This window comes from Vicia villosa, linkage group LG7, assembly GCF_029867415.1.
Source record: "Vicia villosa cultivar HV-30 ecotype Madison, WI linkage group LG7, Vvil1.0, whole genome shotgun sequence".
Classification (NCBI taxonomy): Eukaryota; Viridiplantae; Streptophyta; class Magnoliopsida; order Fabales; family Fabaceae; genus Vicia; species Vicia villosa.
The window spans coordinates 78,736,669-78,750,220 of NC_081186.1; the positions used below are offsets into that span (position 1 = coordinate 78,736,669).

Below are 13,552 nucleotides of genomic sequence, written 5' to 3' on the forward strand. Positions count from 1 at the left end.
AAATTAGAATAAATATATGTAGTCGAGTAGCATATCCGTCGAGCTGCTTGCAAGTGAAATGGAAGTCTTCGAGATATCTATAAAGGGTGACCAACGTAGCTGCTACCCCAACTATATCTTCCACATCCATCTAAGTCTATAAATATTAACATATATCGTGCCTCAACAAGAGTAAAATTCTTGTCGGCAAAAATTATGGAATCCACCAACACCATCATACACACTCTGGTCACACGGTCACATCTAGAAGAAAATCAATGATGTGTGAATAACTCATGCATCCACTCCGGCTTATAATAAGAACCCCTGCAAGAACGAACATGGGGAGTTGCCTCACTAAATGACACTCCCAAGTACTAAACAACAAGAGCAATAACAACTTATTTAGTGACATCTCGAGGGTCTAGAAGAAGCCCCTGACGGGCAAGTGAAGCAGCCAAGAAACACGTCCAATGTAATGCTAATCTCATTAAATGGCATGTGAAATGATGATGTCATTTGATCTAACAAATTGCAAGACTGCGATCACACCTTCTGAGACGAATCACAAGCTGGATTATGATGTTGAGGTGATGATGTAGATGCTAGAACTTTTAAACATTTCATTAGCTCATTGAGATATCTTTGTAACAACAGGCTTGATATTTGCTATGCAGTTGGAATGGTGAGTAAGTTTATGAACAAGTTAAAGTGGTCACGTTATCAAGCTGTTGTCAAGATACTGGGGTATATTAGGGGGACTCAAAGGTATGGAGTTTTAATCCCTTCTGGTGTTAAATCTGACTTAGAGCTGATATGCTATTCAGACTCTGATTGGTGTGGAGACAGAGTTGACAGAAGAAGTACTTCTGAATATTTCTTCAAGTATCTAAGAAGTCATATTTCTTGGTGCTCCAAGAAGCAACCTGTGATTGCGTTGTCAACTTGTAAAGCCGAGTACATTGCAGGTGCTTTGTCTGCGTGTTAAGTTGTTTGATTTATGAACTTATTGCAAGATCAACCTATTAAGGTGAATAAGCCTATGAGGTTGACGATTGACAACAAATCAACTATAAGTCTTACCAAGAATTTAGTGCTGCATGGAAGAAGCAAGCACATTGACATGAAATATCGTTTTCTGAGGAATCAAGTTTAGAATGGAGTACTAAAAGTTGTTCACTGTAACACTCGGAAGCAACTTGCAAATGTGCTGACTAAAGCTGTCAAGACTGGACACTTTATTTATTTATAGGATGGAATTGGTATTGTAGACTTTAGTTAGCTGAATATGAATTAAGTGATGGTGTTAGAAGTAATTCATATTCAAAAGCTGTTGTTAGTCAGAAGTAAAAACTTCCGAGGTTGTTGTGCATTAGTCAAAAGGGGGTAGAGATTGTTTAGTTAGAAGCTACATGCTTCAGAACCTCTCTCAGCGTAGTTGAGAAGTTGAATGTTCAAAACATTATTCTGAATTTATTAGCATAGTTAGTTTTGCTTACGAGATATAATTTACTTACGTGACATACGAAGAGTTTGTTAATTTTTTTTCTCTTCTCACGTATACAACATTTAATTTAGATTGGTATAACATTTTCCGTAAATAATATGCAAAACATACTACATTTAATTTTAAAATGGGTAAATAATATGTACTACATTTATTCTTACCTCAGATGTACGGTATTTTTTAATGTTATTTTTAAAAAAATTAGAAAAACAAAGATTGAAATGTGATCTGGGCAACTACTTGCTATTGGCTTTGGAGGTGGCATAATCTTGAGTATCATGACGACAATTACCAAAGACCTGGCTGTATGAATACATATATTCACAAGTGTGTTACTGATTATCGTGAAGCTAAGGCGACATCTCAAATTCTTGGACATCATCGTAGAGTAAAGCAGGATATTAAATGGGAACCGCCTCCATCAGGATGGGTTAAGATTAATGTTGATGGAGCACAAGATTCTTCAGGTAAAGCTGGTTGTGGAGGTATTATTAGAGGAGATGCAGGTGAGTGGCTTGGAGGTTTTTCAAAACACCTTGGTCTTTGTAGTGCGTATGTGGCTGAGCTGTGGGGTGCTTATGAAGGACTTCATCTTGCCTCTAGAATGGGCTTCCATAATATCATTATTGAGATTGATTCTCAACAGGCTATTAATGATATCTCAAGTGGAGGTATGATTAATAATACAAGTAGCAATTTAATTGCTCGAATCAGAAAGTTTCATGGGCAGGGGTCAGAAGTGAAATTCCGGCATATCTACAGGGAGGCTAATAGATGTGCTGACTCTCTAGCCAAATATGGCATCAACATTCATGATTCCTACTGTAATTTCTCTGAGTGCCCTTCCTTTATTCAGGCGCTGTTAGATCTTGATCTGTTCGGGGATCCTATTCCCCGCTTTGTTTTTGAGTAGTTTCTTTCCCTTGGGCTTCGGCCCTTCTTGTAACAAAAAAAAATATTAAGAAACTTTAATATAAACCAATTAAAAATAAGTAGACGCAAATTAGTAATTATTAAGAAAATTAAAATTTATACTTACTCATTTTTTAATTTATGAACGAGTGAATCTAAATTAACAAACTTTATTACAGTTAAATCATTGTTACATTTCACTATTTCAGTTAAACTCGGTTCCGTCCTATATTGCTTTGTTTTGGAGCAGAGAAAGAAACTAGCAACACACAACTCAACAAAATTTCCCTCAAAATTCAACCCTGTTCTGAACCTGTGTACTGTGAAGTGATTTTTCTTGTTCCATGGCTCTTCACTGTGGTTCTTTCTGCTTCACAAGTGTCGCTTCTAATCCTCTAGGTTCAGTCAAGTTTAGTCACCCCATTGTTAAAGCTTCGCTGTTTCCTTCCCCTTTTTGCCCTCCTAATGTTCGATTGAATGCTAAAGGTAAATCAATTCAATTCTGGGTTTTTGATATCAATTTTTTTGTTCTGAGTCTGTATTTTGATTGGAAGCATAAAATTTTGGATAAATCAGGTGGTATTGTAGTTGTTGCAGTCATCACTTTCATGTTTATTATTTCCTGAAACTGTAAACATTTGGGTGAGTTAAATTGATATTCTGCCTTATTGAAATTCCAAGCTTAAGCATGTTGATAATTTGGTATTAGAAAGTGTTAGGACTTAGGACTAGTATAAGCCTTCAGGGAGAGCCCAACCTAAAAGACTAGTCTATTTAGTGCCATAATCCTTGTTTTTTTTAGGTAAGACCAACCAATGAGGGATTCTGACAATGCACCCCCTTTCAAAAGCCGACAAGCTCAGTGGCTTTCGCTCCACGACACTTCACTCAACTTTATATGATACGCCCTTCCCGTCACTATTATAAGCAAAGATTCCATTGTTAGGTTAATTGAATAATTAATGTGTCTGGTCTAGATATAGATCAGATACATTAACTATTCGATAAATGTGAAAAGAAAATATTTGCTTATAATAGTGACCAGAATAGTATGTGAAATTGAGTTTTTGATTTAAAGGACTCTATTGCTTGTTTATTTAGTTTCACTTCTGGAGATATCAAATTGTGAACCTCTTTTTTTTAATTCTCAACTGTTGTTTGTTATAGGAAAGGCAAAGGCAATACCTGGAGATGGGAGATCTGAAACAGAGGAATTGCCTCTAGTTGTTTGTTTTGGGGAAATGCTCATTGATTTCGTCCCAACTGTTAGCGGTCTTTCTTTGGCTGATGCACCTGCATTTAAAAAGGCTCCAGGGGGAGCTCCTGCTAATGTTGCTGTAGGCATAGCTCGATTAGGAGGTTCATCGGCTTTTATTGGAAAGGTATTGTGTAGATATTTCTCAAGGTTTGTTAATGTAAAACTTAGGTATACAATCAATATTGACTTTGCTTGACAGGAAATCATCCCCTTATCTTATATTCCAGTAAACAGATTTCCCTAAGGAAGGGGCTTGCCTTGTTAATGCCATGATATTTGTTTTCAAAAATAGTATTTGTGAAAAACAATATAAGAATTATCCAATGTTAACCCCATTTTGGTTGGTCCATGAAAGATATATGGGATGTCAGATTAGTCACTGAAAGGTTTGTCGTCAACTCATCGTTATAGCCCCTCAATAATGAAATGTATCACCATGTAGAAATAAACACAACTAATGCATTCCAACATCACTCGATATGTCTGTTAAGAGCTAACTCGAAACTCTCAATGCAGAACTCTCAACATTGTCCAAGCGTCTGCATGGAAACACCACATAGGCAGCCACTTGGTGCCCGTACTAGCAAAATGACTAATCTATTATCTAATAACACAAAATTTAAGATCAGGACACACAGAAACATATCACAAAGAAACCTGAAAATCAACCCAAATTACATATCACCTTTCAAAGCCGAGTACCCCACTCACAAATGACTAATCTGGTATGTAAACATAGTTTTTGTCACTTTTGGCAGTTCCCTCTTATCAAATTGTAGTAATATGTAAATATGCATGTGAACCTAGAAAATTATCTCCTTAGATACCCGTGATTGAACTCGCAGGCACTAAGTTTGTTCTAGAGATCAGCAAAGTATAAAAGATACTTGTTTGTCTGTGAAGTTGAAATTTAATTTATTCAATAATCATATGACAAGCAGAGATCCCTTATCGTGAGTATTTATAATCATATAAATTTATCAACTTTATCAATGTTTAACTGCCTTTATAACACAACTCATCCTTTTGTTCTGGGTCATTTAAGGCTCCCAAAACTGTGTCTTAAATTATTATGATATTTGGTTTTTTACATGGTTACTCGCTGATTTGATGAGTGTGTCCATTTTACCAAAGTTAGTTGATATTTTGAGTTATTTAATCATAAATAATCATTTGGTTACAGCTAATCTTCGATTGTGCCAATAAGTAATTTTTGTCGTTTGGATTTTAGTTTTCATAAATCAGAAGTCTTAGTTAAAATTCTCTTCCAAACTCAGGTTGGTGAGGACGAATTTGGATATATGCTTGCTGATATACTCAAGGAAAATAATGTAAACAACCAAGGGATGCGTTTTGACCCTGGTGCACGTACTGCCTTAGCATTTGTTACACTGAGAAGTGACGGAGAACGAGAGTTCATGTTTTATCGTAATCCCAGTGCTGATATGCTGCTCCAAGAAGATGAACTAGACTTGGACTTAATCAGAAAGGTGAAAATTAAAACTTCAAAACTTTGGCCGAGTCTATGTTCTTCCAACGTTTTCCACTTTAACTCTATACCTAATTCATAAATTATGGTTGTAAAATTGTTCTGTTATTTATTTCTGGCAGGCCAAAATCTTTCATTATGGTTCGATCAGTCTTATAACAAAACCATGCAAATCGGCTCATATAGCTGCAGCAAAGGCAGCAAAAGACGCCGGTGTATTTCTGTCTTATGACCCTAATTTGAGGCTTCCTTTATGGCCTTCTGCAGACAGCGCTAGAGAAGGAATTCTGAGTATATGGGATACTGCAGATATCATCAAGGTTCTTTTATTCTTTATTTTCCATTTTCTTGTTCCGCTCCAATTTTTAGAATAAGAATTACAGGAGTATGTCAATACTCAATACCGTCTCAAACAAAACAATCTGATAATTATATTTTCAGATAAGTGAAGAAGAGATTTCTTTTCTTACAAATGGTGAGAATCCATATGATGATGCCGTTGTACGAAAACTTTTCCATCCAAACCTCAAGCTACTTCTTGTTACTGAAGGTTCAGAAGGTTGCAGATATTACACCAAGGTATGCCTTCCAAAAACGTCACTCCTTCTGGCCGCGATCAAGAAAAAGTAATTGATTTTGTTATTCATCAATCTGCACTGTTTGGCATATCTATGTTTAAGAAATTAATTACTTACTACAAAAAAAAAAAAAAACATGTAGTGAAAAATTATTAGTTTGAAATTCTAAAAACAATTATGCTTCTAGTTATAGTGTATTATCTACAACCATGATTTAAAACCTTTTCTATCTGCCATATTGGTATGAAGGATTTTAAGCTTGCCATTTTGAACCGCTATCCACTGTCAGTAACATCGGACCTATCTATTTCTTTGCAGGAGTTTAGTGGTAAAGTGAAGGGAATGAAGGTGGATGCAGTTGACACAACCGGAGCTGGTGACGCATTTGTGGCCGGAATATTATCACAATTAGCTACAGATCTTTCATTACTTCAGGTGAGCATTGTTTGTGTCTCAAAGAAGAGTTCAATTTAAAAAGTTTCCTTTGCATTTTATTCTCAAAATTTTGATTAGCTAGTTCTGTGATATCTTTCTGATTATTTTTATTCAATATATACATTTTTTTTTCTTCTGTGTACATGTTTTTCTAAACATTATGTGGTTTAAACTTGCAGAAAGAAGAACAATTGAGAGATTCTCTCAAATTTGCCAATGCTTGTGGTGCATTGACTGTGACTGAGAGAGGCGCGATTCCAGCATTGCCCACAAAGGAAACTGTTCTGAATGCCCTACTTGAACCTGTATTGTAATTTCACATCCCAATATTTATTTTTCTTTGGTGAGTTTTAGGAGCTTATTGAGTTAATGCAGTAAATAAGAGCCAAGTGTTCTAATAATTTGGCAAATGCTATTTTCAAGCAAAATTCTGTCCAGCACTCTAGTCCATTGCTTGATAATAAAGAGTCATTCTTTATCCAACATTAGGTTATATATGTTTCTATTAGAGTATAGTTTATTAGAGTGATCAATTAATTTTCTAGCAATCTATTGATATAGCTTCTTTAAAGTGAACAATTAATTTTAAAGGTAAAATAAGTAATTGCAGCTAATCATGCAACAATTAATTTCTATGGTCGGCTACTTTGACGTCTCCCAGACCCTAATCGAAGATGACAACTCTTACGATATAATGTATTCAGAAATGTTTGAAAAGATGGGCCTTAAAAAGAAAATCAATGGCTATACGAAGTGTTGGAATTGCATGTGTCTAATGTCGTGACAATCCGTCCATGGGGATACGTCGAATTAATGACATATGTGGGAGAAGGAAGGGGGGTCCAGACTGTGAACTCACAATTCCTTGTGGTTCCTTACAAGAGTGTCTACAATTGCATTCTCGAAAAATCTTTCGCAGCCGCCCTAGATTTCGTGGCCTTACCGATCCAAATCAAGCTCAAATTACACAACCTTCACGGTGAATCGGTCATTGCAATGTTGCCCTCGAAGGAGCCAAGAGGATATACCAAGCACTCCAGCAGGACCAGGGGGTGCAAGGCCTTAGAGATCAATGTATATTCCTTAATCGGCTAGCCGAGAAGCTTAAACATCCATCCCCTAGAAGTGGATGACCTGACAATATACAAATCACTGAGAATAAGTAGTGGCAAACCCACCCGATTATGTTTTAGCTTTATATTTGATGTTATTTCTTGTATAACTAATTATAATTATATCACAAAGTGTAAGGTAACGACGAGTTCGGGGTACGACCAAAGGGATCGAAGCCCCAATACAAAGACTCAGGGGTGCCGTTGCAAACGTCACAAACGTACGACTAAAGTAATCAAATCCCCACAATGCAAAGTGCACACACACTTAAAGAAAGTTGAAAAACCACTATAACGACAATAACTATCTTCCCATATTTGAGCATCTAACTTGGTCATACTTTCCCCTGGAAATCTGCAGATGAGAGTGAAAATGTTCAACTTTTTATAGGGCGTTCTCAAAGGACAAACGGTCGTGATACTAGCGGTGAATAGTTCATTTAAACTCTGAGCCAATGAGGCATTCTAAAGATGTAGGTTTTCAAGATAGAAAGAGACGCATGTATAGAAAATAAAGTAGCATGCACAGAAGCTAGAGCTTTATCCTTCCTTGCTACGCCCCTCACCATGAGGGTTACTTGATCGACTAACGAGCGAGGGAGATTGAGGGCACTAAAGGCACTACCCTAGTAAGAGAAATATAAGTTTTATGTACTTTTTACATGTGTGTATCTCACTGGAGCGTTAGGATACGAATACTCTCCTCGAGATTTTGTTTCTCCTTACGCCATTGTTCAGACAATAAGGCATCCTAACTACCAGCACCGCTAATTGCCAAAACACCATAAACACATCCGATTAGCAAAATAAAAGCAATTTTCTTTCGAGGTAGACACCCAGAGCTCTTTTGGAGTACGTGGACCCGACTTCTCCAAGAGTGCAAGATCCGGAGGACCTGACGCATGTAACGACCGCTCGAGCATCATTTAAGACACTGACACCACTAGCAGGCCGTGAGGGTGAGGGAAGGAGCATTGACCGACTTCAAAGTGTTTGAAGGGGCCGTAACAGTCGGGGTGGGTTAGACCCCATGTTAGTTGGCATATTGCTTCCTCATTCTTCGTCAAGTCTTCAAATAGTGATTACTAAAGGTAAGAGCATTACTGATAACCAAATTGATGACATGGGGAAAAATATATTTGAAACTCACCAAAAATTTCCTTTCTCTCTTCCTTGGTGCGAGCATCCGTCAGCAAACGAGTTTCAATAAGCCATTACATGCGTTTTTGTGAAGTCTCATCCAAGGAGTGACACCCCCGATATAACCCAACTCCTTAGAAAAAGCAACTAGTTATCTCTTTAGGTAAAGTTCCTCCTAAGACATATTTTATTCCTTGTAGACATACAATTCATTCTCCCTTAGAAAATGACTTTTGTTTGGGAAAAAGGTCGGTACACCTGTATTCCACCTCGCTCCCTACAGTTCATAGTGTTACATTCTATATGGAGAGGAACAAAGAAGAGGAATCAATTTTCGAAATGCTTCAGGTTCTCCGAAAATCTTCCAAAGCTACGAATAACCTACACCATGTTAATCAAACCATTGCCCTATAAATGGGCCGCAAAACTAATATGTACTTTAAAGAGATGGAAGAAAAGGGACAAAGAAGGTTTCTCCTTTGATATTCGCACAAGAACTGAAAGACTTTAATATACACCCAACTCTCAGGGTACAACTACGAAGGAGCAACCATTGAGTGATTAAAAACTTTTGTTTCAAAGATGTTGAAGGGCAACTGAAAACCCAGGATCAAGAAGGCACGCTCATAGAAAGGAATGGCACATTCACCATACTCGCTAAAAATTCTCTTGTCTTCATCAAGAATCAATATGCCCTAGTTCGAAGAAGGACCTAAGTCCTAAAAGGCTTCGTCAATACTATCCTCTCAAACAAAGATAGAAATAGTCGATGAAGAGACATGGTCAACCCAGGAGGCGGAAGTATCTTCTTTTAATTTGTCAACCCATGATAGACACTAATTTCTTCAATTACAAAAAGGGAAGGCGTTGTAAAAAATGCATGTGACAAAGAAGCAAAAATAAATACTCAAGAAAAATGCAAAATTGACTCTTCAAAAATCACGTGATAACTTACTAAAAGCAATAAGCACTATCAACTCTCTAAGTCGTATCAGGAAGACACTTGAGTATCTTAGTTCCAAAATATCATTATGATAGAACCTACGAAAAGGCGTCTGAAGCATGGGGTACATTAATGGCGCAAATTCTCAAACACACCATCATTACCTTTTGATTTCCATTCCGGGAGAATATGGCCGACACAAAGAGAAAATACGGCAAAAACCCTCACATTGTCAAGAAAAGACAAAGGCATGATGGGCTGACCAGAAGTGTCAGTAGGCTTGGCCCAGAGAAAGCAATTATTTGTCTATTTTTAAAATACCCTAAACAATAATTAATAGAGATTTTTAAAAATAAAAAAAAATAGGCAGTGTTCGATCAAAATTTATAAATGTAAATAAAAAAATTATTAATATTGTTCATATTAAATTCCATTTTTAGCACATATTTACCTTTTGTCTTTCCATAAATACATTACATCCCATGGAATGTAATCATATAAATTTAAAATTTAAATTCTACACATTATGAAAGTTATTGACATCTTTCTTTAAATTCAATCTTGAAGACTCCCGATGCTAAAGGGTGGCCTTCATTCCATTTCCTAAAAAAAAAGAACATTTTCAACCATAAACAACTATAGTAAATTAGATGCAAACTATGCTATTTTTGTAAATCTTATTCTTCCAAATAAGATAACTCCCTATGCTAAAGGATGACCTCACATTAAAACCAATCTCTAATCTCTTTAAAAACCAACTCATTAGCCCTAAGCTTTGACCAATCTCCAAATTCAGTGCAACTCCAAAAACCAAAAGAACTAACTATCTATTTCTCATATACACATAGTTTATTACCATGGCTGAAGATCCACAAGATGTAGCTGATAGAGAGCGAATTTTCAAGCGCTTTGACGCGAATGGCGATGGCCAAATCTCGTCTGCAGAGCTCGGAGAAGCGTTGAAAGCACTTGGATCGGTCACCGGAGATGAAGTGAAAAGAATGATGGAGGAGATTGATACTGATGGAGATGGATTTATTTCTTACGAGGAATTTACGCAATTTGCGAAAGCAAACCGTGGTCTAGTCAAAGATGTTGCGAAGATTTTTTAAGTTTTTTTCATACGTTTAACCTATACCTTTGTTGGTTAATTTCATTAGAATTTAAGAAAAAACTAGTATGTGTGTGTATGCATGGTTATTTATATATACATGATGACAATAGTATGTTCTTTAATTTCATGATTATGCTATACTTTCTTTTGGATATTTGTCAGATTAGAAATATTTTAATAGTAGTGTAATTTTTTTAATTGTAATTACAATATTGCTATTCAGTGCAAAGGATTATCTTTGTAAAATTCACGAGTTAATGTGTTTTATCTTGAATGGATGTATGTGTATTATAAGAGATTATCTAATCTTAATGAGAACATGTTTTAAACAAAAGCCAAGAACATGCTTTAAACAAAAGCCAAGAACATGCATAATAGTATATTAGACTTATTCTTCTTCTTTATTTAGTTGTAATATAGTTGGTAGGTTCTATTTTGATCTCTATGAGTTTGTTAGAACCTTTGTCACACCAACAACAATGAAAAAAAATGTCTTCAAAAATGACATTGTAATTAATTATGTTTAATTAATTTATTTTTTAAATGATTATCGATATCAATGTGTTAATGTCAGAGTCGTGTTTCAGACATTCATGTTTTATAGGTTACATTAGATGAATATTAATTCAGTCACATACTTTTTAAAAATATATATCAAACAATTCATATTTTGAATAAAGATCCAATTATTCATTTTGTTTTTACGATAGTATATTTATGATTGAAACTTGAATGACATCATACCTTATCAACTCTTTGATTTTTGTTCACTTAAAAGAAAATATAAATCTATAGATAAAGTTAAGAAATTAATATAACAAACAAAAACTAAGAACATGCATAATATGTTAGGCTTATTCTTCTTTTTTTTCTTCTTTTTTTTAATTGTAAATATAGTTGTTAGATTCTGTTTTAATCTCTTTAAGTTTGTTACAACGGATGGTTGTTAATTCAGTCATACACTTTTTTTTTTTCATTTATAAACAATAGTAGTTATCCATTAATAAATTAAGTCAAGCTCATTTTCAATCCTTTTATCAAATTCTCTTAGACGTTTAATGTATGGATTTATGTGCGCACTGTTTCTTATAATTCTTTAGGTATTTAATGCATTTCGATATTACCTATGTTGAACCTGTTTTTTATTTTTATTATAAAAGGGATGGCTAATGTTCTTTTGCTTCTCAAATCTCTCTTTTTACTTTTATTGATGGGCAACCCTAAAGGCAAGAAACCCTCTAAAATGTCAAAGTCTCGCGCTGTGAAGAAGAAAGGATCTTCTGAAGGCGTTTCTCATTCTGGGAGAAGTCACACTATGAGGACCAGGTCACAATCTTTGAAAGAGAAAGGTGCTGCTAAAGAGCATGATTCCGATTCTGAGTGGGATGAAGACTGACTTCACTACCTTAACTCGGAAGACTTTAAGCGCCACAACCAAGAAGCCTAATGTGTGATTACATTGTTTTCTTTAATTTGAGCTATGTATCTCATCTAATCTATGAATAAAGAGTTTAAAGTTGCTCCCTTTATTGCTTGGCACATGGTGTATGACTTTTTGTTTATACTTTTGTTCGTGGTTAGCTAGGACATGGGTTTTGCTCGGTTAATTGTATGATCGTCAAGTGTGGGGAACTTGGTCGATTATCGGGGTCATGTGTCTAGCCGGGGTGAGTCTTAGGATCCGTTGTTTTGGGGTCCGAATCTCACGACATGAATGGTCCCTTCGCGAGCAAGGAGTTCTACCATCGGGGTACTGTTACGACGGGGGATGCTTGGTATACGTGTCCCCCGAAGGATCAAGTTTCTGCTCGATTAAAAGAGCAGACTCTTGTCATTTTGTTTCAACAAGAGGTGCTAGGTTTGTACCCAGGTCGCACCTGTGACTTTGAGCGCTCCCCGTGAGGGTGTGTTTGGCTCTTAGCTGTAGTATTGTTTGAGCTTTTCAGCGTTCCATGGTCGAACAAGTTCTTCTCCCTATAAGTTTTCTAAGAAGTATGCCCCATTTCCTGTCTTTGCTCGGACGCGAATATTTGTGATTCCTCTTAAGTACCAAATTGCCTACCTCGAACTCTTGTTTAATGACTCTCATGTCATATCTTAAAGCTATCTTCTACTTGAGTGATGCTTCGCAGAGAGCAGCGCCTGACCAGACTTCTTCGACCAGGTCGAGCTCTTCTCCGACGGCTTCGTCGTTCATTTCCTCATCCAGGGACTCTTTAGTCTGTCTGGTTGGCTGGTACATCTCAATGGGTATCACAGCCTCTGTTCCGTATGTTAATTGAAAAGGAGTTTCCCCGGTGGTCGAGTGAGGCGTAGTTCGGTAGGCCTAGAGAATGTTGTGTAGTTCCTCGCCCATCTCTTTTTGATTTTGTCGAGTCTCCTTTTGAGGCCCCTTAGGATTAATCTGTTCGCGGCCTTTGCCTGACCGTTAGTCTAGGAATGTTCGACGAAAGCGAAATGTTGTATTATCCCCAACTTCGTGACGAAGTCTTGGAAGTTTTTATCGGTAAACTGAGTTTCGTTATCGGTGACAATAGCTAGAGGTACCCTGAACCTGGCAAGTATGTTTCTTTTGCGTTGCCATTTATCACACTTTTTCACGTGTTCTTTGACGTCTTGCTGCATGGTGGGCCAGTAATATCATGCTCGTAATGCCTCCCGGGCGAGTGATCTTTCTCCTAGGTGCTGAGCATTTATCCTCTCATGTATCTCTTGCAGTACGTAAGGGATTTTGCTTTCGTCAATGCATTTGAGGAGGGGAATGGAGAATCCCCTACGATAAAGCTGGTCATCGATCAACACATAAGAGCTTACTCTCCTTTGACGATGGCGGCCTCTTTGGGGTCGTCTGATAGAAGTTCGCTTGCTAAATAATTGTATACTAGTGTCATCCAGAAATTGGTGTCACTGATTGCGTTTACGTCTGTGACTGTGTTTGGTACCTCGATACTGGGTCGCGGTAGGACTTCTTAAATTACTGGATTGTTTCCGCCCTTCTTCCTGGTGCTAGCCAGTTTTGACAAAACGTCTCCCCTGGTAGATGTGCCTTACTTTGACTGACCTGAACCAGACGATCATTTTCCAG

General features: G+C 36.8%; 3 protein-coding genes across 3 annotated transcripts; all 3 read left to right on the plus strand.

Moving 5' to 3' along the window:
• The first annotated feature begins 473 nt into the window (after nucleotides 1–473).
• LOC131619433 (secreted RxLR effector protein 161-like) lies at nucleotides 474–967 on the plus strand. The gene is made up of 2 exons (XM_058890527.1): nucleotides 474–577; nucleotides 637–967. The coding sequence occupies exons 1-2, from the start codon at nucleotides 474–476 to the stop codon at nucleotides 965–967; spliced, it is 435 nt and encodes a 144-aa protein (XP_058746510.1).
• Nucleotides 968–2,602: 1,635 nt separating this feature from the next.
• Nucleotides 2,603–6,641, plus strand: LOC131620926 (probable fructokinase-6, chloroplastic). The gene is made up of 7 exons (XM_058892112.1): nucleotides 2,603–2,884; nucleotides 3,566–3,780; nucleotides 4,934–5,146; nucleotides 5,268–5,465; nucleotides 5,587–5,724; nucleotides 6,042–6,158; nucleotides 6,338–6,641. Exons 1-7 carry the CDS (start codon nucleotides 2,743–2,745, stop codon nucleotides 6,470–6,472), a joined length of 1,158 nt encoding a protein of 385 aa, XP_058748095.1. The 5' UTR covers nucleotides 2,603–2,742; the 3' UTR covers nucleotides 6,473–6,641.
• Nucleotides 6,642–10,120: 3,479 nt separating this feature from the next.
• LOC131617553 (polcalcin Nic t 1) lies at nucleotides 10,121–10,621 on the plus strand. Its single transcript, XM_058888824.1, has one exon. The coding sequence runs from the start codon at nucleotides 10,211–10,213 to the stop codon at nucleotides 10,463–10,465; it is 255 nt and encodes an 84-aa protein (XP_058744807.1). The 5' UTR covers nucleotides 10,121–10,210; the 3' UTR covers nucleotides 10,466–10,621.
• The last annotated feature ends 2,931 nt before the right edge of the window (nucleotides 10,622–13,552 follow it).